General features: G+C 33.0%; 2 protein-coding genes across 5 annotated transcripts in view; both read left to right on the forward strand.

Moving 5' to 3' along the window:
- Positions 1–12,092, forward strand: part of LOC112051242 (potassium voltage-gated channel subfamily KQT member 5) — a 61,516-nt gene extending 49,424 nt beyond the window's left edge. For 2 of the 4 annotated variants that reach the window (XM_024089815.2, XM_052885019.1), the window contains 5 exons: positions 177–304; positions 1,462–1,558; positions 1,986–2,284; positions 2,863–2,969; positions 4,329–12,092. In XM_024089815.2, the coding sequence (XP_023945583.1) occupies positions 177–304; positions 1,462–1,558; positions 1,986–2,284; positions 2,863–2,969; positions 4,329–4,582 (885 nt within the window). In that variant the 3' untranslated portion in view covers positions 4,583–12,092. Of the gene's footprint in view, positions 1–176; positions 305–1,461; positions 1,559–1,985; positions 2,285–2,862; positions 2,970–3,462; positions 3,578–4,328 lie in introns of those variants that run through there. The other 2 variants (XM_052885095.1, XM_052885069.1) reach the window with 2 other exon arrangements.
- Positions 12,093–13,885: 1,793 nt separating this feature from the next.
- Positions 13,886–22,969, forward strand: LOC112051261 (solute carrier family 12 member 8). The gene is made up of 11 exons (XM_024089836.2): positions 13,886–14,185; positions 14,269–14,449; positions 14,787–14,932; positions 15,325–15,559; positions 16,205–16,406; positions 16,862–17,096; positions 17,617–17,810; positions 18,760–18,859; positions 20,007–20,150; positions 20,572–20,750; positions 21,223–22,969. The coding sequence occupies exons 1-11, from the start codon at positions 13,997–13,999 to the stop codon at positions 21,377–21,379; spliced, it is 1,962 nt and encodes a 653-aa protein (XP_023945604.1). The 5' UTR covers positions 13,886–13,996; the 3' UTR covers positions 21,380–22,969.
- Positions 22,970–22,974: the final 5 nt, after the last annotated feature.

Genomic DNA, 22,974 nt, shown 5'->3' on the forward strand with positions numbered 1-22,974 from the left:
TTGTTATAATATCGAATAAAATCATCGTGAAAGCTCTCAAACTGAATACATAAAGTTTTCAAAGAATCGAAGAAGTTTTATAATTCGAGATATGCACATGATGCATTCAAACAAAATTTTTTAGGAAAACTTTCGATTTTTAAAATCGACTTGAGGAATTTTTTATTTCCGTATAGCTCAAGTATTTTGTCGCACGCAAGAGATTTAGAGAAGCCTTGAAACCTTATGACGTGAAAGACGTCATAGAGCAATACTCGTCGGGACACGCTGACCTCCTAAACCGAACCAAGAACCTCCAGTACAGGTGAGATGAAAAAATATCATGTACGAGTAGGTAGTATAGAAAGGCGCGTGTATAGAGTAATTGTGCACAACTACATTTTTTTGTTGAAACTTTACTCGTCGTATTATTAATGAGTTAACTTTTTCAAATTTGCAGTAAAATATTGTAAACAATATTATATAAATCAAATCTGGAAGTACCTGATTGATAGAGAAATAAAATCGTACCTAAATAAATATCCGAATTAAACAGTAAATTACTTTGTTTGTTCCTACTTGTGTGTTAACAGATTATTTTAGAAACTGTCGCTTCACCATGCTTGTTGTACCTATTTACCTATAGACTCTCTATATTTTGTCAATAATAATTTAGTATATATGCTCTCTAATTGATTTACTTGTGTACTACAAGGTTTGTTTTTGTTTGTTTTTATTGTCTTCTCTATCAATGTTTAGCTGCTACTTTAAGCACTGCTTATTATTTAATCTATAACGAATAATATATTCTTCTATTCTGCCTGTGTAGTCAATTTATGCATTAGTCCTGTTGTCATAATTAATTATTTTGTGGTAGTTTTATTTTAAATATATTAAATAAAATAAATATTTTAAATATACACTATTTTATCGCATTTTTAAAAATGCATTAACTAAAGCGAAAATAATTATAGGTAATTGAGATTTTACCTTTAAAAGACATATTTAAATTGAATTTATTTATAATGACATTTTTAATTTTGTACTTCCTTATTTTTTTAATATTATTTAAATACGAGTAGTTATGGCTTGCTGAACCTAGAACAAACGTAGATTTATCATTAGCTAAAGTTGTACGTAACAAAAGTGCCTAATATTCTTGTTATTAAATTAAATTGTACTATGAAACGATGTAAAAGTAATTTTAAAGCATTCATTCTGATAACGGTTTCTACACTTCTAATTCATGTCTAGAAAATTTTGTTATTGTTTTCATAGGCGGAACCGAATCCGCTTTTCAAGGAGTTCTTGTTTTGTGGCTAGTTTTGGCATAGAAAAGTAAACAAAAAGTTATTATTACCAATGTTTCACATCTACTTAATCATGGTCAGATTAATATTTCCTACTGTTTTGTGAATAAATATATTTTTTTACTTTGGGTTACTTATTCTTTATGTATGATTCGCAATGTAAATTCCACAGGTTAGATCAAATTCTTGGAAAGCAAGGTTCCAAGGCAAAGGACGTCTATGCATCCAAAATCAGCCTAGCTTCCAGAGTAGTAAAAATAGAAAGACAAGTAAGCAAATGAAACTACACATTCAATATTTGTCGTGCTTGATAATACGAGTATGTTGAGTATGCAAATAAAACCAAATAATCATAGATTATATTACACGGAGTAGGTTTAAAAAGAGAACGACACACGAGGGGGTAAATAGAAAACGAGTTTTAATGGGTTTTTAACTCCGTGTATTACTCTACTTTTCAATTAGGATTGCGAGAAAATAAAATAATCATGAACAATAGTGAATAATTAAATTTATTCTACTTTTTAAAATAATGAATTTTTAGTTTTTGTTTTTGGCTCTTTACATACACAAACAAGCTAAAATAAAGATAAAATTAAATACTTCTATCCCCTAGAGCTAAATATGCCGTTTTACACTAGAATGACAGACAGATAAGAAGAGAAACATATTTTTAGATTGTGCGATTGGTTTCAGGTAGATGATATAGAAAGTAAAATAGATCATTTATTAGAAATGTATGAAGAAGACAGACGGTCAATGCGAAGGATAGATGGTTTACACGGAGGCGCAGACAGTGGGGCGTCTGGTGATATGCAACACAGGATGCGGCCAGCCCTGACTGAGAAACAATGTTCAGAGCCCAACTCGCCCATTTCACGAACCTTTGAACCACCCGCCCCAGTGGCAGCACCACCAGTGCCTCATAAACGACCGATGAACAGGGGCTACTCTGATCTAGGAACTAGATTTATGCGGAAAAAAGTCATTGTCAAGTAAGCATTAAATCTATATATATAAAAATGAATTGCTGTTCGTTAGTCTCGCTAAAACTCGAGAACGGCTGAACGGATTTATCTTATCTTGGTCTTGAAATGTTTGTGGAGGTATAGGGAAGCTTTAAAAGGTGAGAAAAATTAGAATAATTTCTGGGAAAAAAAACAACCCTTTTCTATTTCTCATATCAAAGTTTAAAAATCAAGTGGTAAGGGTTGGGTAGGGGTAGGGTAGGGTAGGGAGGAGAGGGAGGCGTAGGGTAGGGGAAGGGAGGGAAGGAAGGGGTAAGGTAAGGAAAGGAATAGGAGTAGGGTAGGGGTAGAGTAGGGTAGAGTAGGGTAGAGTAGGGTAGAGTAGTGTAGAGCAGGGATAGGGAAGAAGTGCACGTAAGTCATAGCGAAGCTTGACCGGGTCCGCTAGTTGAAAATATTTAGGAACTTTTGTAACCGTCGTAACTGTTATAGAGAGCTCAGAGTTGTGACCTAGCCAAGCTTGGTTTCTTACCTATCCAATAGGTTAAATTGTGATTATTTCAAATACTAATTATTCGCTGCTTACTTATATTTCTGTTTTTTAGAACATCTTCTAGTCGTTGCTGCGAATCGCCAAGAGATGATGAAGTAGTAATAGTGGTACCCACAGACCGGGAAGATACACCACCGAGGCTCGTGACGGACAGTTCAGGTAGTACAATATGATATTGTGGAATTTACTATACTCACATTTACGTTCTTTGCGTGACTGTTAAATACTAATATTAAAAAGATTTGAAACATGTTTTTGTAAATACGTAGTTATTCTATTTTCCTTACAATATAAAATTGAGTAAAATAACATTCAAACACCTCATGATAAAGTTGCCAGTTAAATAATGATTAATAAAGCATGATTCCGAAATATTTCATATGAATTGAGAACATTATCTTCTTACTCCATGAGGTTTTATTAAAATTCATGAAGCATCCCGGACTGTTCATTACGGAATACTTCAAACATCCGTACAAAGGTAGATAAATTTGCTATTCATATAGAAAATGTACGTCTGCCTCATATTTACAGTAACGTTAGTAAGCTCAATATTATTTAGATAAAATTATGCTTTAATATAATTAACCAATTTTGTGAATACAGGAGTAAATATATGCTTATTTAACCAATTAAAACGTCGTTGCCATAGGTATAAATATGCGAATATTACAAAATTGCAGCATCTTATGAAGACTATTCGTCGTCGACCTCTCTCTGACCGACATCTTGGGACAGCCCCATTCTTATCGGCCCCCGCCGGCTGCGTGAGTCCTGAACCATTCCCTTTTGATGTGTGGAATGTGTACTCGTATTCTAGTCTCTGTGTCCTCTTCCTATGCCCTCCCTTCCTCCTGCCTCCTGAATGCTCATAATGATGGTGTTGTATTTAGATTTACCGTTTTTTCTCATTTTTTTTACTTCTTAGTTTCGTATGTCATTTTAAGAATAATTTACCCATTTGCCCCAGTGAAAATAAATTGAGTTCAAATATAATTTCATAAAATCTAGCGAACAAATTAAAAAGCAACGTCGATGTTTTTGCTGATTCAATTAATTCGTTAAGTGCATAATTATTTTTTTTATGTTTTCTTCGAGCGCATTGATGTTAGTTTGTAGTGGTGCTACTGTGAATACTAATTGTGATCAGTAGTGTCATACTACTTTAATGAATCTTTTATTTTATTCTTCATACTATCACGACGTTCTTTATTATTAGCATGTTTTGCAATATCTTTATGATTAAGTAGATACTAAGACCTAAATAAGTTTTATAAGTATTGAAGGATATTTAGTTATTTGATGATCTATGCAGTAACCTTAGCCTGGTTAGTGTTTAGTTTTAGAAAGCATAACAAATTTTCTACTATCGCAAATATAAGAGAACATTTAATTGAGTAGGTATTTATCATTATCCCGATGTGATATGCTTACATGTTTTCATTAAAAATGTACGGATTTAACAAGGTATTAAAAAAATCTAATGCATGTAGTAAAGGCAGCTTGTGATGGTTACAGAGGTTTGTCCGAGCTGTTCAGTAGAGGTGGAGACGGAGGCGGAGGTGGGAGGCACTCGGTCGGACAGCTCTGGGTCTCCCTCGTGGTGTGAGGGCGAGGCGGGAGATGAACGAGGGTACGGCTCCGGCGACTCCCTGGCTGAGGACGCTGCCCTGCTGGGCGATACCGTCCAACCCGACCATCACCCCCGAATATTGCGACCACAGAGACGGGATGTCGCCGTCGACCTACATCTCCTACGGCCGGACGTATGAGCCCCACCAATATTTACAAAAACATTGGCGTTCCGAACGCTAATAACATAGTGTGTGCTCAGAGTTGCATTCGCACAAAATTCGCATAAAGTTTGCTGCTATGTCACAATTTTCTCAAAACTATTTTAAATATATAAAAAAAAAGTTTGGTGCAGTGTGGACTTAATAAATTAATTATACAACGATATTAGTGAAATTTAATTTTTATTGATTCCAATTGTAATAATGATGTCGTTTAAGGTATTGTATAAAGAATAAAGACTCGATGTAGACATTAGATGGTAGCAATTAAGTAAATCTAAAGATAAAATTTTTCAATACATTTGCTTATAAAGCGCTTGTTAAACCATTAAATATTTCTAAATGTAGGTAATAGTGCAACACAAACCTGCTTAATTTATTACACATTTTCGAAGTAAATATTCTCTTTCTTCATATCACATGAACACAGGAATTGAGTTTTTTTACCTTGAATTTTAACTTTTATGATAATTTAAAGGAATATGATTGAAATTATATAGCACTTTAATGGTGATTCAGAAATGTAATAGTGGAAAGCGACATATGGAAGTGTGATTTGAGTATTATGCTAATTACACTTCTGTAGCTAACTACTAAGAAGCAACTAATAGAAACCATCATCAAAAGAATTTGCAACGTTGACCTCGAGTGTAATAATAACAAACTTTCCACACGTGTAGATACTGTAAGTAATAGGTTTCATTAAAACGCTATATTGCTTATAAAAAGCTTAGACATATTGTTGACAATGTGTAAATATTTAGCGGTTTTTCAAATTTCATTACAAATGTAAAAGACAAAGTATTGGAAATGTTAAATGTTTTTTTTTTAAGAAACAACTAAAGGCAAGGGAAATGAAAAGTTTTTGTGAATTAAAAATATGTATAATATAAGTGAGAATGTTTTACTCTCAAAGTAGCTCACGAGCTTGATATTTGAAAAACTGCTGGTGTTTACGGTAAGGTACGCTCTGTAAAAAAGAGGCTTCTATTAGTTAATTTAGGTTTTTATAGAATAAGACAACAAGGTGTGGAAATTACCCTATTTTATCTTTTGCAATATCAATCCTTTTTGGTAGATTCAATAGTCAGGTGCTTTAAAATGATTTGGCATGCTTTTTACCGAATAGTATTTAGGTACTTATATTTAAGTAGATTTATTATTAAAATCTGTAAACTATATGTAAGTAAATATGCACTCCAAACGACTACCAATCGACTTATCTATGTATTAAATTTAACAACGAATCGAATCTGCCAAAGTGGATTTTGTAGTTGCAAAAGATAATATTAGGTGTTGGTTACAATGTTTGGTGGAAAAATAATAACTTATTTACAGTAATACAAAGTGATTACTTATTTACTTATAAAAATACAGTTGAAACTTATTTGTTTACATAAATATATGATGCTAAATAATTAATGTATCTACCCTCAAGAACGAAATAACATCTGTAAGTAGGTATAATCTGTTATTTATGATTTTATTTTAACAAATAAACTGTGATAACATTTTTCAGTTAAGTATATAGTTACTTTAGAGCTTATCAGTTCAGCACTTATATAAAAAAGTAACAATAGAAATAAACGCACCAGTACGTTCAAAACTATTTATGATTTACGAAACATTTAAATTCTAACGTCCACGTCTTTGTTGACGTCTTTTTAGAGAATAGAAAATATTTATTATTTATTGAAAAACAATACCAATAAAATCAGTAGTAGGTACATCAATTAAACTGTTACCAATGAATTTCACAAGCAAATCTTCAAAATTTTTGAAAGTTTATTTTCTGCGAGATTCTACGGGAATAGATTCTGTTAATTAAATTATAAGCAGCTTCTCGAACTTGATGGTTTGGGAACTCGTTCATTAACTGGCCGTGAGGATCAAGCACACAGATTGACCAAATTCAGTTTGGTCATCTGGGGGCTTGTTCGCTTTTCTATGGGTATAAGGCCTGACTCACTGTCTTCCAGGCTTTGGGTAAATCCTAATTAAAGGCCGCACCGTAAACATTTTAATCGATTGGCATAAAAATGAGAACTTTTTCAAATAGATTTATTAACGTCCTAATAGTAACTATTAAAATCGTTATGTAATATAAAAATAATAAAGTAAATACATACATAGTATCATCTAATTGTAAAAATTTAAGGAGTGTAGTGCTGCTTGCCAATTATAAATAATACCTACTTATCGGTTATTTTTTACACCAAAATTTGTATTGTGATTTGGAACAGAATAACATATTTTAACTTGGATTTAACATACTCGTAGTCTAAAGCTTTGATACTCGTAGGTACATCTCTTTGCAATAAAACTGCATCACTAATTTAAATTAAAACTGGGAGTTGAAAAACCGCGAGGCGATTCGAAAAAAGCATGTTTGGTTCCATTGCGATTGAAGACAAAATATTACGTATATTCACTGTATAAACATTGCTTACACACAAACTATCTCTAGGTAGAGTTATCTGTCTTTCACAAAATTCTATTCATTTTTATTCGGGAGCGTTTTAAGGTGATCTATCATCCTATTGTTGGTATACCCATTTCATTAAGATACCTTTACATTCCTATATTGTATGGGAGTACAGAACCTTTAAAAACCTATCGATAAGTCTATATTTTTCTGAGGCCCAAAAATGAATTGTAGAATTTTGGAAAAAATTCCTTTATGATGCAGATTTATTACATACGAGCTTATCTGACTTCCTGAAAAATCCTAAACATGAACCAATTTTTAAAAATTTTGGACACATTTCTTAAAAATGCAGGGTATACATTTGCCTGACATTCAAAATAATAATTGTAAGTATTTTAATATTATTATCTAATTAAATAGTGTCACATAACAGTCGCCAGGTTTACACTGGTTTTCACTTGAATTTTAGGGCTTTTGCCTAGTTCAGCGTTCATACTGACAGCTAAAATGGGACCTAGATCTGCCTATAAATACCTATAGTACTACCTATAATAATTATTTTTAAATTGTAGGAAGCGCGAACGAAGGGTTTGTGTACATAGCAATACCGTCAATGACTTGTGTAATGGTCCAATGTTATAATATTAAATAACATACTACTTTTTATCATTTAAATATAAACGTACGGTACGTAGTAAATATCTACTTTGATTTATATACTGAAGGAGTTATATGTATATGTATCACCTGTATCATTATAAATACATTTTGTAGTAGGTACACGAGTGTAAATTTTAAAGTGGATTCTGACCGGCATAAGGAGGCTTAAATTCAATATCACATTTAAAACATTATATACTTGATCCGATTATCGTATCCAACGCTTATCTTGATTGCATGTGTGGACACTGGACAAGTATCAGTAATGATACATGGTCTCGATACACCGCTCTGATACGTTATAGCGATTTGGCCGAATCTCTTGTCCGATCAAGATCATCATGGGTGCTGATACAGAAATGGTCGTTTATGAAATAATGGTGCGATAAGGTGTAAACTGAAAAGACGTCCACAATGAGATACGAAGTTTGATACGGTGATCGGTGTATCGCTGTCAACTGAGAGCTACGTATTCAATCGCGTAAAAGTAAACTTGAATTTATATGGAATTCACACAACTTACGGGTTTTCTGGCTATAATATATATATTTCACAGTATTAATTCCATCCAAATCAATACAAAGTTTACTTTTACGCGATCGAATAGGTAGATATCAGACTCGCACACATTTACATGGATCGGGCCAATGATACAAAGGACCAATGACGACCGTGGACAATCCAGTTTAATAGGAGACTGGGACGATCAAACGTAACGTTTACCTAACATTCGTTACGAAAATGTCGTAACGTTGTTACGATAATCCGTAATAACGAGCGAATAGTTACTCGCTTGTATAAACATGCTATGTTACGCTACGCCCCGTAACGCTGGTCAGTACCTACCTACCCAAATTTGTGTGGTCCGTATGTATTTTTAATAGGCATGTTTTTCACTGTGTCGAGAAGTAAAAATTAAATATATTATCTGTTTGTTATTTTCATATACTTTTTTTAACTCTTAAAAAATCAAATATAATTCTTTGCTTTTTTAATTTAACGTTTTTTATTTAAATATATACATTTCGGACCTTTTACACTCGTTTGTATAGTAATATAAATATTCAGCTGTTATTTGTTGTTATACTATCTCAATAAAAGGTATATTATATCTAAAAATGCAATATATAGTATTATGAAGTAATAAGCACTATTCTTCGAAACTAATATACCTATGTGTAGTCACAATTTCCTACGTATACAAGCAGATATTTTTGTGAATATTTGTATACTTACCTATCTATTTGTATTTATAAATGAAAATTACTAATGCGTCTTTATTAAACAGTCAAGGAATCAACAGTACCTATCCTAATAATGAGGAATTGATGAGTAGTAGGTTAACAACAAAGGTAAATTGGTATTTTTACGAATTTTCTAAATGTATGACACTGTATATTGTAAAACCAAGTATGGAACATTCAGGCGTTAAACATAGATACACAAATTATTGATCTCAGATCTCGCCTTCATACATCTATCTAATATGATGGTACCTTTATAATAATATTTTATATTAAATAATTGAAGCCCGATAATATATTTTCACTTATCTCTTCTTGCTAGAAAAGATAGCTGAAAAATAAATAATTACAAAATTGATCCTGAAGGCCACTACGAGTATTAAATAATGTTTACAGCAGTTACCATAGGGCAAGGCATGGAATTATTATTAATAAAAATGTTTAAGTTTTCCATAAAATAAATAGCCCTCAAAGTTTCTGTGCCAAAATTCATGATGATCGGTTCATATGATGAGTTGTCAATTGGTAAAGAATAAAAAAACGGACACTAAAACGCCTATACTATGTGCGCTGTAGCATGGTGCGGCTGACAGTTGCCTGACGCTCATAATACGTAATATTATCGTAAAACGCGGCATACTTTCGAGAGTGAAACGAACTGTCACCCGCATCATGCTATAGCGCACGAACTGTACGATAGCTTTGTTTTTAAAATAGGAATATTATTAGTATAATCTATACTTTAATAATAATTACTACATACGTATCTTATAATTGCAACCTAAAAATGGCACCATTCTATATGCCCATGACACTAATTTAATTTTCGAATTCATCAGTATTTTTTCTTATTTTTGCAACATTATTTAAAGTCGAAGGTGTGGTCTTATGTGGTCATTTTAGATTTATAAATAAAGACACCTGTATATATATAATGTACATTTGTGATTTATATACTGGGTGTAGTGTATCTATGAACTATGTTTCTCAGCAGACATTGATATTTTCTTCATAATTTTGTTAAGATGTAAATAAATTAAGAAATTCAGATTTTAAATTTCACTTAGGTATTTAATTATTTAGAGATAAAAACTACAGTTAATGATTATTTTTTGTGTTTCGAGCAATTTTCGCTAATGTTAGAAAAACTAATTTGCGTTATTCTTATGTAATTTGCAGGTATTAGATAAAACTTGAAATTTAATTTGTAATGAAAGTTATTTTTATATTGTACGGAAAAAATGATTAAAAACTGTAATGGTCAGAATTTTCTTTTTTTTTTGAGGCCTTTATTGAAGCTTTCTTGTTTTATATTCCCAGAATAACAGCAGGCCTACTCAAAGGAAAAAGTCTAAAAGTAATCAGATTTTCACTTTAAATGGAACAACATATTTTAATTTTGGACAAAGTAGGTACCTATTGACTAATGTTAAATAATGTTCTAAATATTTTAAGTAACTAGCAGACCCGGTCAAGCTTCGCTTTGACTTATGTGCACTTCTTCCCTATCCCTACTCTACACTACTCTACACTACTCTACCCCTACCCTATCCCTACCGAGTAGGGTAGGGATAGGGTAAGGGTTGACTTAAACGTAACCGTAAAGAGTTGTTGTTATGGTTTTCCCGGCAATCATTCTAATTTTTCTCATCATTCTTCTCTCATTCGTGACAACATTTCAAGATTAATCCGTTCAGCCGTTCTCGAGTTTTAGCGAGACTAACGAACAGCAATTCGTTTTTGTATACAGATACATTCGCTGTTATCTGGCGTCTCTTTCTGCTATCTTTTTTTTGCGATGTTTATTGATTTTACGTATTTATAAAGTAAAAACAAAAAACTTCTTCAAATACTACTCCCTCGACTCCAGTGATGAGTATCAGACGGTTTTCAATCATGTTTTCTATTTGTGACGGTAGTAATTCCTAATTGTTTAGATACTGTTATAATATAGATATTAAGCTTAACTGCATTTTGATTGGTATCGGAGTTGTTATACCTACATACTTACTTACTTAATAGTAATTTATTCAGAATATTTAAATAAATTTTAATAGTTTAAAAAATAATAAAAATTTTAATAAAAAAAATATAACCGACTTCAAAACCTAAAAACGTACCCACTAAACTAAAAAGCGAAAAATAACATCATAATATGTTCTACCTGCTGATCAGTATGAAGGCGGTGCTAAGCCGGTGATGTATTAATTCAAGCCATGTTATAGATTTAGATTTTGCAGACAGTGTTGTTTCATGTGGTCCTGTCAGAAATGGCTTAAATTAAGACAACACCGGCTAAGCACCGACTTCATACTGATCAGCAGGTAGAACATATTATGATGTTATTTTTCGCTTTTTAGTTTAGTGGGTACGTTTTTAGGTTTTGAAGTCGGTTATATTTTTTTTATTAAAATTTTTATTATTTTTCCATTTTTAGTGTAAAATTTCATCTCAAACGAATACACATTGACCTTGGTCTTCATCATCAGACCCCTAATAACAGACACAACTCATCTAGGCAGAAAGTTCTCAGTAATACGAATTAATCAAGGCCAAACACAAGGTAGTTACTGTAAATTGTTAAGGAGTTCCCTTAATTGTCCTTGGTCTTCATCACCAAACCCCTAAATGACAGTCACAACCTATCTATGTGGAAAGTTCTCATTAATACAAATCAATCAAGCCCAAACACAAGGTAACTGCTGTAAATCGCCGAGGAGTTCCCTCGTCAGTTTTTTGGCTCCATCATCAGATCGATTTTAAACCTTCATGAAATTGTAGTGCTTAAAAGTACTAAATGGAAAAGTTTACGAACACACTAAACACCCATATAATTTTCGAAAGTTCCCCTCAATTTCTCCAGGATTCCATCATCAGATCTTGACATGATGGCAATGGGACCAAATGGGGACTATACCGTTTCAAACAAAAAAAGAATTTTTGAAATCGGTCCACGCGTCTTTGAGTAATCGGTGTACATACATAAAAAAAAAAAAAAAAAAAAAAAATACCGACCAAATTGAGAACCTCCTCCTTTTTGAAGTCGGTTAAAAATGAAAATGCTTTGTATCTGCAATAGGTAAGTAAGTAAATAGATAACAATTGATTTATTGTGTTGACCGTTTTTCTGAATTAACATAAACCGATCAAACCCAAACAGATATTTTATTTCGTTCTTCATTCTATAAAAGCTATACTTCATTTAATTACTAGTGCCTAGTTAGAATTCATTGCAGAAACAGCTGAAAAAAAATTATATGTAGGTACCTATAGGGGAGACCAGCGATGAACTTAACAATTTTTAGTTTACTAGTAGATAGGTAGGTACATAAATCTTTAGAAGTTCATCTGGTAGATGTTTTATCTTTTAGCTGCTTCTTATAACCAACTGAAACCCATCGACGAATGATCAAATAAATAATTATACTGGAATTTGTTACAATCATCTCTACCCTGGTGTTTGTTGTAGTCTAATGAATGATTGTAACAGTATAAAAAATTACAATTTCTTCATGATTTTCATAAATATTTAGCTACACTTAATATATAAAGCCAGCGTAGCGTGGAAGAGCCCTGTATCAAAATTAGTTGGAGGCCCAAATGAAGAGTAGGTAAACATATCTCACAAAAGAAACAAAAATGCTCGCATAAAATAAATAAGAGATATTGAAACCGTTGAAGAGTTCGATTAAGTGCCCTTCCGCCTTCGTCTTCTTATCCAGACACCAATGGCAGTCACAACCCAACTAAGTGATAAGTCCTCATAGCTAAAAACAAAATAAATCAAGCCCAATCACAAGGCAACTACTGTAAACCGTTGAAGGGTTCCCTCGTGTGTGTTTCGGCTCCATCATCTGATCGACCTTCAGACCTTCATAAAATTTTAGTGCTTTAAAGTGCTTAATGAAAAAAGTAACAAATGTTGCTCTTACGATTTTTGAAGGTACCCCTCGATTTCTTCAGGATTCCATCATCAGATCCTGATAATGACAATGGGACCAGCTTAGGAGTATACCTACCCTTTCAAACAAAAAAGAATTATTCAAATTGGTCCAGGCGTCTTGGAGTGAACATACATACAAAAAAAAATATAGACTCGTATTGAGAACCTCCTCCTTTTTTCAAGTCGGTTAAAAATACCTTTTTGTGTAATTGAATTGTGTAAAAAACGGGCAAAAACTTCTAGTTTAGTATAAGATACTGTGATAAACACAATTCAATAACACAAAAAGGTATTTTTACGCAGCTCTTTACCTGACGAACACGATTACAACTATTTAAGATCGATTCTACAGAGACAGTTTTTATAATCGCATTATAAATAGATCGTTAATCATATACTTTGACAGAAAAGTAACGTCAAGCGAGGCAGCTCCTATACAATAATTGGTCTGAGAGTTATACATATGTTTTCTGTGTCTGTGCTCAGTTCTGTCATTTGTCAAAAATATCCATTGTCAAAGTGATAAAGTGAATGTCAATGTCTTTGTCTTAGGGACGATCGATATTAGAAAAACATCGATGTTAACATTGAATCAAAAGTATCGATGTACGATCTAAAGACACGTTGTTGGAAACAAATAAAACTGTGCATTATATTATTTATGAAAACTTTTCATTATTAGATAAATGCACTTTTACTGAGACACATAATAAGGAAAAATTAAAACTCCTAGTATTTTTAGGGACACTTTGATAGTTAAAAAAAAAACTTGATAGTTATCTGCTAATGACTATGCAATATTTAGTTGAAGCTAGTACACCTACTGCACGCTAGACCGCGCCCAAAAGAATAATTGACGTTTCGATATTATATTCAGGTAACATCGATGTTTTGATGATATCGAAGTCAACGTTTAAGCATCGATGTTTTATAGTTAAACATCGATGTTTATTCAACATCGATGAATATCGAACTTCCCTGCATTGTCTTGTCAAATGTCAATTGTCATTTGTCATTGTCAAAATAATTTTGTTGTACGTAGGTACAGTTATCTTTTTTAATAAATTATTTATTAATATGATTTAAGAAAACTTTAGTCTTTATCTTACTTAATTACAATGGATCAAAATAATCGATCTAGAAGAACTGATTTAGATGTTGATAGTTTCCGAAGTGAAGAACCAGATTATGATAGGGCTCGTATGCGAAGACAATCCGGTGGTTTCGTCGACTTAGGAAATGAATCACAATATGGTACAGGCGGGCATCAAGCATCAGGTGCAAACGAAATCTTTGCTGACGTACAGGTATAATTAATAATAAGTTATTAATAATCTATAAAAAAAAATCAATTTCTGTTTATTTATGAATTTTACGTGTTAATTTTTAGGGAGATGTGCCTTGGTGGAAATCCAATTTTTTCATATCGCAACCAGTTCTTTTTGGAACTTGGGATGGAGTGTTTACATCGTGTCTTATAAATATTTTCGGCGTTATTGTCTTTTTACGGTCTGGTTGGATGGTGGGACAAGCCGGTTTAGTAAATGCAGTGTTAATAGTAATTTTTACAGGTAACCTTATTATTTTAATTTTATCTAAAATATTGGAATTCAATTTTCTCTTGTAATTAAGAATTATACAGTCTTGTTCGGTCTTGCCACTCTAAAATGTTTGTAAAATAACAGGAGCAAATTAAAAACAAGTACTGAATTTTGGTTTGGGTTTGAAAATTTACATTTTAGACACATTAAATGGATAGTTCTTTATAAGTTAGGTTGAATGACTGTGTAGATTAATGATAGTGTAAGTGAAGATATGATAATCTAAGAAATAGATAAATATGAATTAGAGTATATTGTGTGTTATATTTTAAAATTAATTATTAATTAAAACAATTTTCTCTTTCAGTGTTTGTAGCATTGATCTCAGTGTTATCAGCTGTGGGTATATGTGAAAGATGCAGGATAGAGAGTGGAGGAGTATACTTTTTGCTCGCTCACACTCTTGGCTCCAGGCTAGGGGGAGCATTAGGAATGATTTACTGTTTTGGTCAGGTAAGTAAGTACAGTATGATGCAAATTTATAAGTATAAGACATTTATATAAAAAAAAAAACCACTCACCCACCTGAAGTTGCCTCACACATTGATTTTAGTGTTCACCTGCATGTGAATATATTATTTCAGAGACATGATAAAAATTGCATTAGACTATAGTATTGTGTAAAAGTTAAATAGTATGGATTTGTGAATCATAAATGTTATTGTTTTCTTTCTTGTCAATGTCACGAGGTTGTGTGCTTGGAGGTCCATACAAGAGGCCTATGTCCAGTAGTGGACGTCCATCGGCTGATTATGAATTAATGATGAATGACACTTGTACTGATAATTAAATATAATAAATATTTTATTGAAATTAATAATATATATATTAATAATTCTTTTCAGGCTGTAGGATGTGCCTTAAATGTTTTTGGGTTTGGTGAATCTATGGCAGACCTTGTGGGAGCTAATGACTATTCCCCATGGGCTGCTCGTGGGTTTTCTATTGCTGCTGTTTTGCTGTTGGGCACCATAAATGTCGCAGGAGTAAAGTGGGTTATTAAACTACAGTTTGCCCTCCTTTTAATCATTCTGGTTGCTGCTCTGGACTTTTTTGTTGGTTCATTTACTGCTACACCAGGTAAACAATTATTGATTTGTTATAAACTTACTTTGTTAGTAAACTATGCACATACACCTTCCTCTTGAATCATAGATTGTTATTGATGAAAACTACATCAAAATCTGTTGTGTTTTTATATTTTTCAAATGGAAAAATATTTAATTGTAAATACAAAGGGATGGGGTGAAGCAAGTGTGTTTTATAAGACTATGTTAAGATTCTAATAGTAAGAGATTTAGTTTATGGTCAAAATAATTGAACCCAACCTAAAGAGCCCAGACAATGCACCAATGTTTGTTGACTGAAGCAGTGTGGCAGGTCTAAGTTCCAAATCCCCTCCTATAAGATTGGCTTGGCGCTACAGTGGGTTATTAAATATGATGCTTAATATAGTATGCATATGTAGATGAATTTAAAGATTTAAAAGAATTTTTCATCATGACAAAACTGATAAAATCTCATTTATTATTAGTAGGTAGGTAGGTTATTAATAGGTAAGTAGGTAATATAAATAATTTTATCATTATCAGCTTTTTTAACCACTAAATACAGGACCTGGCCTACCTCCTACCTCTACATGGGAGATGGGGTATGGAGCTCAGACTCACCATGTAGCGCCAATGCTGGTTGGCGGACTTGAACTAATATAACATTTTGTTTTAGATGGGGAATTCAAGGGTTGGCTTAGTGGAACAATGGCTAACAATACCTGGGCTGACTATCAAGAGAACTACACATGGTTTAAGTGCTTTGGTGTCTTCTTTCCAACAATCACTGGCATTCTGGCTGGCATCAATATGAGTGGAGACTTGAAAAATCCCTCTATTAATATACCAAATGGTTCCCTGGCAGCTATAGGAACAGGGTAAGATATTATTCTTTCCAACTAACAGTGATATTTGAGTATAATGTAAACTAGATATTAAAACATAGCAAAAGTTTTGGTGTATCAAAATATGGTTAAAACATTATTAAATATATACCCTAATTTTAATACACACATCATTTAAGTTTTCAATTTGTTTTTCCTTTCTAGCTTGATTAAGGTATATTTAAGATAAAACTAGCAGATGTCGCGCGCATTTAGCCTCGATAAGTGGGCTATCTAACACTGAAAGAATTTTTCAAATCGGACGAGTAGTTCCTGAGATTATAGATTAACATACTTTCTGTACCTAGGTTACTAACTGTTTTATTGAATAGTTTTTGTATGCAAAAATAAAAAGAAAACTTGTTTGTTTTAATTTGTGAAGACAATATTATCAAAAAAAATTTTAGTCAAACACATTTATTTTATAAGCTTTTTTTTTTAATTTTCAGGACATTCTTGTATTTGATGTTTATAATAACATTGGCAGCAACAGTCAGTAGAGATGCTTTGTTGAAGAATTTTTCGATAACAGCTGACATTTCTGCTGTAACTGTGTTGCTTCTCGCTGGATTGTATGTTAGCTCCATGAGTTCATGTCTCGGAGCTATGTATGGAACACCAAGAGTCTTACAGAGCATTGCTAATGAGAAGGTCATTCCAGGACTGGAGGTGCTTGGCCATGGTGTGAGTTAACTTGTCTTACTTTTTAATAAATTTGTATCAATTTTAATTTTTGGTTTTGTATCACATTATTTTTGCAAAGATAAAAAAAGATTGGAAAAAGTCGAGAATGAATTTATCACAACAATTACACCTTCATATTAGGTATTTTCTAGACAATTGCTCTCAAACATAAACCACATTTATTTCCGACAACTATAATTTGTAGACAAGAGTATTTATCCTTTTTCCTATAAAAAATCCTTGACAGACAATAAAAGGGGTGATTAATTCATTTTCGACTTAATTTCAACATCAGCAATCATGGACGTAGCCAGGATTCTACTCAACTAGGGTGGTCAGCAGCCTCAGTTTCGTCCGAAACCGAAACATCGATATATAGTCACTTCTTTGTAACAAAGAAACAAAGACCCATAGACTGACCGCTCATCTACCTCGCTACCTCGCTACGTCCATGCCAGCAATATCAAAAGCATGTATGCTTAAAACATTTGTTTTCTTATTAAGTTTATTTACTTCACAGAGGGGTCCAAACAAAGTGCCCATACATTCAATGATAGTGGTTGCAGTAGTGACAGTAACGTTTATCATCATCGGAGATATTAACAAGCTCGCACCAATAGTCACCATGCCTTTTCTGATCACCTACGCTAGCATTGACTATTCCTATTTTGCTCTCGCTCAGACCTTTGATTTGCAACATAAAAGGGAAATGAGGTATGATTTTGTTTTGTTACCAAGTCCAGTCCATTGCTTTAGTCATTATCTGCATTTTTTCATATCTTTTACGTATTTTATTGAACATGATAACTTGTAATCTATACAACAAAGGCATTTTATATCAAAACACTTGGGTAAACTATGAATTCCTTTAAAATATTTAATAAGTATACATGATCATGCCTATGTACTTATTTTTAAATGACATAATATTTATATTATTTACTCTTAACACTCTAAAAATAATGATGTCTTATTACTGGATGCTATAATAATCTTTAAGTGATAAAGAGTGTCCACCCTTATCTCAGGGAAGGGTGTTCCTGGAAGGTAAAACAATTGATTGACGTTAGTTTCGAGGTAGGGTTGGGGTAGGGTAGGTACTGCTACCCTACCCCAACCCTACCCCTACTCCTACACTTCCCTACTCAGGGTAGGAGTAGGGAAGGGTAGGACTAGGGGTAGGATTGGTTTAGCGTGGGAGTAGAATAAGTAGGAAATGAGTCAAAGCAAAGCTAGACCGAGTCCGCTAGTATGGATACAAACAGCTCAGACCGAATTTGGTGGATTACTTACGCACTTATCTCATCTTTGGTCCAAATCCAAGCTATTCAGTTGACGTAACAATATCTCTTTCTTAGGAAATGGTAGGTATGCTAGTGGAAGAAATTACAGCCTTTTTTCCCGCAACTTGGCGGCATAGAATTTTTTTTAAAGCGAAATCAGTATAGTAACCTATATATTACACAAAATACAGTTTTTTTTAAATATGGCGCATGTAAGCTCTTTTTTTAAGCATCATTCATAAACTATCGATAAATTAATTAGGATTAAGCTAAGTTTCTGACGGGATAATATAAGTTTTTGTAAAATTAAAAATTTATGAACTTATTAGTAGATTTATGGCGTTGACTAGATTCCAAAATTATATTTAGTACGATTCCAGATTCCAAGGACAAAGTCAAAGAGACACGCACGTGTATGGGGCCACAGGCAGTGACTTAGACCTTTTGTTTCCGGAAAGAATACGACATAAAACTGTGGGCGTAAGTTTTGTAGTTGATAGTATTACTTTTATATTAACACTAGATGTTTCCCTCGGTTTCACTAACATCTACACTAATATTATAAAGCTGAAGAGTTTGTTTGTTTGGTTAAACGCGCTAATCTCAGTATCAGCCGAATCAAAGATACGGGGCTTCCGGACGCAGGGACCCCTTGAGTTTGAAAAGCAAACATTAGTAAAATGTAATCTACAATCTCACTTTATCTGGTGCTTCCCATCAGTGGTGGTCACTTCAGAAATAACAAAAGTCGAAAAAAAGCTATTTATCCCCGAGTTAAGCGTGCGCCCAAAAATTGTAAACATCGTATTCAGGTACTGCTTGCTTAAATTGAATATCTTACACTGTCATATTCAATTTAAGCAAGCAGTTTTGTGTCTTTTGTCAGAAACCTTAACCCTTCATTGGGCCCCCCAACTAAGTAATGGGAATGATGACCAGATTTGAATATATTGATTTTTATGATACATTCGGGTAAATAAGGTCAATGTTAACTAATTTATATATAAAAAGCAAAGATTGTCTGGATATTTGCAAAATTATAAAATTTCAAAATGTATTAAAAATCTTTTATTGTAAATAGATGAAAATTCATACAGTTTTAGCTTCCTTGCATTAAATGTGACATTTTTTAATAAATGAACTATAAACACCAACGCACAAATAACAAAGATATTAGTAATTTTGTTTGAACGCCCATACAAATCTAACGATCATTAATTTGTACCTACGACGTCATTCACTCGTACTATTATGTATGGGGCATTTCTCAGGGATCCGCGGCAGTTTTAAATACCTGTAGTTCCGAAACCCTGTTACTTTTACAAAATTGATTTACCTTTAGCTTGTACTCTTAACTAATATACAATTTAAAAAACTGTCATCATCCCCATTATGTAGTCCTGGTGGTATTTACAGAAACAAAACTTAAACACTATTAAATAATATTTCTGAACAATTGAAATATTTCTGTAAGAATTTCTGATGATTCTAGCAGATTCATAGTAAATTGTTACTAATTCCAGACTTTGAGTCTTGAGTCAAGATTATGAATTATTATTGGACTTTTGTTGGCCTTAGGTCTAAAGTCACTTTTATTTATAATGTTGTGTTTTTCTATTAATTTTAGGATTTTACCCCCTCTCCAACTGACTCAGCGATAATGAACGGAAAGATGGCAAATGGCGATGCAAAGCGAGAGAATGTCAATGTTCACTCGAAGAATAAAAATTGGTATTCACATCTGTGCAATAGATGGCTGTCATTAGCCGGCGTAAGTATTATTGATATGATGCAATGTTTTAACCGACTTTTAAAAAAGGGAGGAGTTACTTAATTCTTTGGTATCTTAGTTTCATCTTCACTGTAACTCCAAAAAAAAATATTTGTGTTTTCATATCATGAAAATAACTATAAGCACTTCATAGAGAATAATTATGTCCCAAAGCAGTACTAGATATAACTATAATTTCATGCCCTACTTACCTACCTACTTATTTATTTATTTACTTACCTATGGTAAAACTAAACTTTTAGCTTTTACAAATTACGAAGGTTTGAACGCTATATAGACAAAGAGCCAGTAATGTCTAGACCAGAAAGATGGCTTATAACTTATAGTTAAAACTTGATTTTTTTAAGTTTTCTCACAAATGTTATAAAAACCAAAATAATACAAAGTATTGGTATTTCAGGTGGCAATAAAATTGCTGTTGATGGTGCTAGTCAACTGGATATATGCTCTTGGTTGTTTATCGATCCTGTGGCTCCTGTGGCTGTACATCGGCGCCGCCAACCCCGCTGTGAAGCCCGGCCGAGCTTCAGAGTTTAGATTCTTTCACTGGATGAAAATATCTTTCCTTCAAGCGATTGGGTAAGTCTACAACCAATTTGATAATGACATTCGATTTGACTATGACATTAAGATAGTAACGGATACTTAGTAGATACTTGCGGCTCGAGACTGTGGCGTTTCTTTCTTTTCAGTTCTTACAAAAGGCCTATGTCCAGCAGTGGTCGTCCACTGGCTGATAATGATATTAATGATCAAAGTGGCATACCCTCCGCGGTTTCAACCGCGTTGTTCTCGTTCCCGTGGGATAAAATATAGCCTATGTTACTCGTTGATAATTTAGTAAAGTATAATTTATTTCTTATGTAGTTGGTGAAATAATTTTAAAAATCGACACTAGTTTCGGAGTCAATTCGTAAAAACAGACAAGAATCATATGTTTAAAATATGAATTTGAATTTCCTTAGTTTTTGTAATATCCTAATCGACCTAATATCATGTGAGTTTTAGCCGTGTTTCATAATCAATTAATATAAATAATATTTTGTTATAGAAAACGGCCCTTGGAATATGAACAATTGGTTGTGACCCCCGTACACGCTGACATCTCCGTGGAACAAGAGAGACTCAACGATGACAACGAAGACTTCGCCTCGCGCAGACGGTACCATCAGTCCACAGCTTTACAGAGTCATCTCGTCAGCGTATAGTGTGTTAATTATTTATTTCATTTTAACTATAAATATACCTAATTATACACATAAACTTAGCACTAATGTGATTCGATAATTTATACATTTTATCTATTATGTTTATTGAATTATCGCATTTAATGATAATGTTTTAAATAATGTAGTAAATAGTAGATAAACTTGAGCTTATATGCTATGGACTGACGTTTTGGGTATTTGTTTCGTCATTTGCGATTGTAGTGTATTATTGGTACTGATAACTATATTTATCAGTGAAAGGTATTACTGCATATAGAATGCGCTATCTCGCAATACTTCTATAATACTAGGTTGTATCTCTGATGTATCATTTGAGACTTGATAATCAGAGGTCAGCTGAAATCTGAAAGGTCCAAGATTAAGTCTGTCTGTCCACTAGATCGAGATGGCGAGGTAAAAAAATATGGTTTCTCATTTCGTAAACTACTGAATATAAAACTTCAAACCATATCACAAAGCTATTCATTCCTACAGGTCGTTTGGTAGTATTCATTATTTTAAATAACTCCATGGCGTTGGTTACAAAATTCAGGCGTCCTTAAAAGAGACAAAACCTAGAAGGCCACGCCGAGACTAAATCTAAGAGGCCACGTCGAGAATATTGTATGCCACTGCACGAAATTAACCTTTGTAGAACTCATGTTGTATATTGTGCAAAAAATCACTCATGCTGCTAGTCCTAATTTCATGACAGTGGCATAAACATTTATGCTTGGACAATGCAGGATCTTGAAATTGCTACCTTTCAAAGCCACAGTCCAAACTCCATTATTAGTTACCAGCGACGAAGAGTTCATACAAGCCGATTCCCGTCGCGTTACCTTTGAAAATCCACGCATATCCATTGTTGTACTGTATCTAGACATATGAAAAACCTGTGTTTGTATCACGTTATATGAATTTCGATTTCTTTGGGACTGCTTACCTTCATCTACATTCCATCCTTCGCCACTGGGTTACCATATAGAGGCAAACTTTCAGCATTCTTAGAATGAGGTATGTTTAACTATCGCAGCGCAGGTTCTCATTCTGCCGCTTCTAAGGACAGAATCATTCTGGAACTACGCTTGCATTACTTTCTCTTCCCGCTCCAATGGACAGACAGCTCAAGATTCCTCTCTGATGCATTATTATCGTACCTACAAAGCAGCTTAATAAGTCTATTCTTCCAGTGGTTCATATCATCTTATTGCAATAGTAATAATTAAAAATAATTTAAACATTTTAAATTAATTTAAGTGCAATATTAAAAATACGTAACGGCATGAAATGTAAATAAATTTTAATAATACACAGAAAGATTTGTTGCCTATATATCTACGCTACTTAAGTAAAAGCTCTGGAGAAAATCCACTTTCTCCTAGTATTGATATTTTAGATAATTGATGATTGATGATTGTTAACACAACAATCTTTCGTTATGTGATAACATAAGCTAGTACTGTAGAAAAATGGCTAATGAACTATTATTGTGTAAGATTAGTTTTTATACTACTTTTCGCTTATTTATAACTGAATAACTTGAGATTAGATAATATTATTTTTGTAATAAATTTTTTTCGCAATACAGTTGC

This window comes from Bicyclus anynana, chromosome 1 (assembly GCF_947172395.1).
Source record: "Bicyclus anynana chromosome 1, ilBicAnyn1.1, whole genome shotgun sequence".
NCBI classification, from domain to species: Eukaryota; Metazoa; Arthropoda; class Insecta; order Lepidoptera; family Nymphalidae; genus Bicyclus; species Bicyclus anynana.

Coding starts and splice junctions, on each gene's coding strand:
- LOC112051261 (XM_024089836.2), top strand. CDS start 13,997: ATGGATCAAAATAATCGATCTAGAAGAACTGATTTAGATGTTGATAGT. Junction 17,097..17,616: donor TGGAGGTGCTTGGCCATGGT/GTGAGTTAACTT, acceptor TTTACTTCACAG/AGGGGTCCAAACAAAGTGCC. Junction 20,151..20,571: donor GATGGCTGTCATTAGCCGGC/GTAAGTATTATT, acceptor TTGGTATTTCAG/GTGGCAATAAAATTGCTGTT.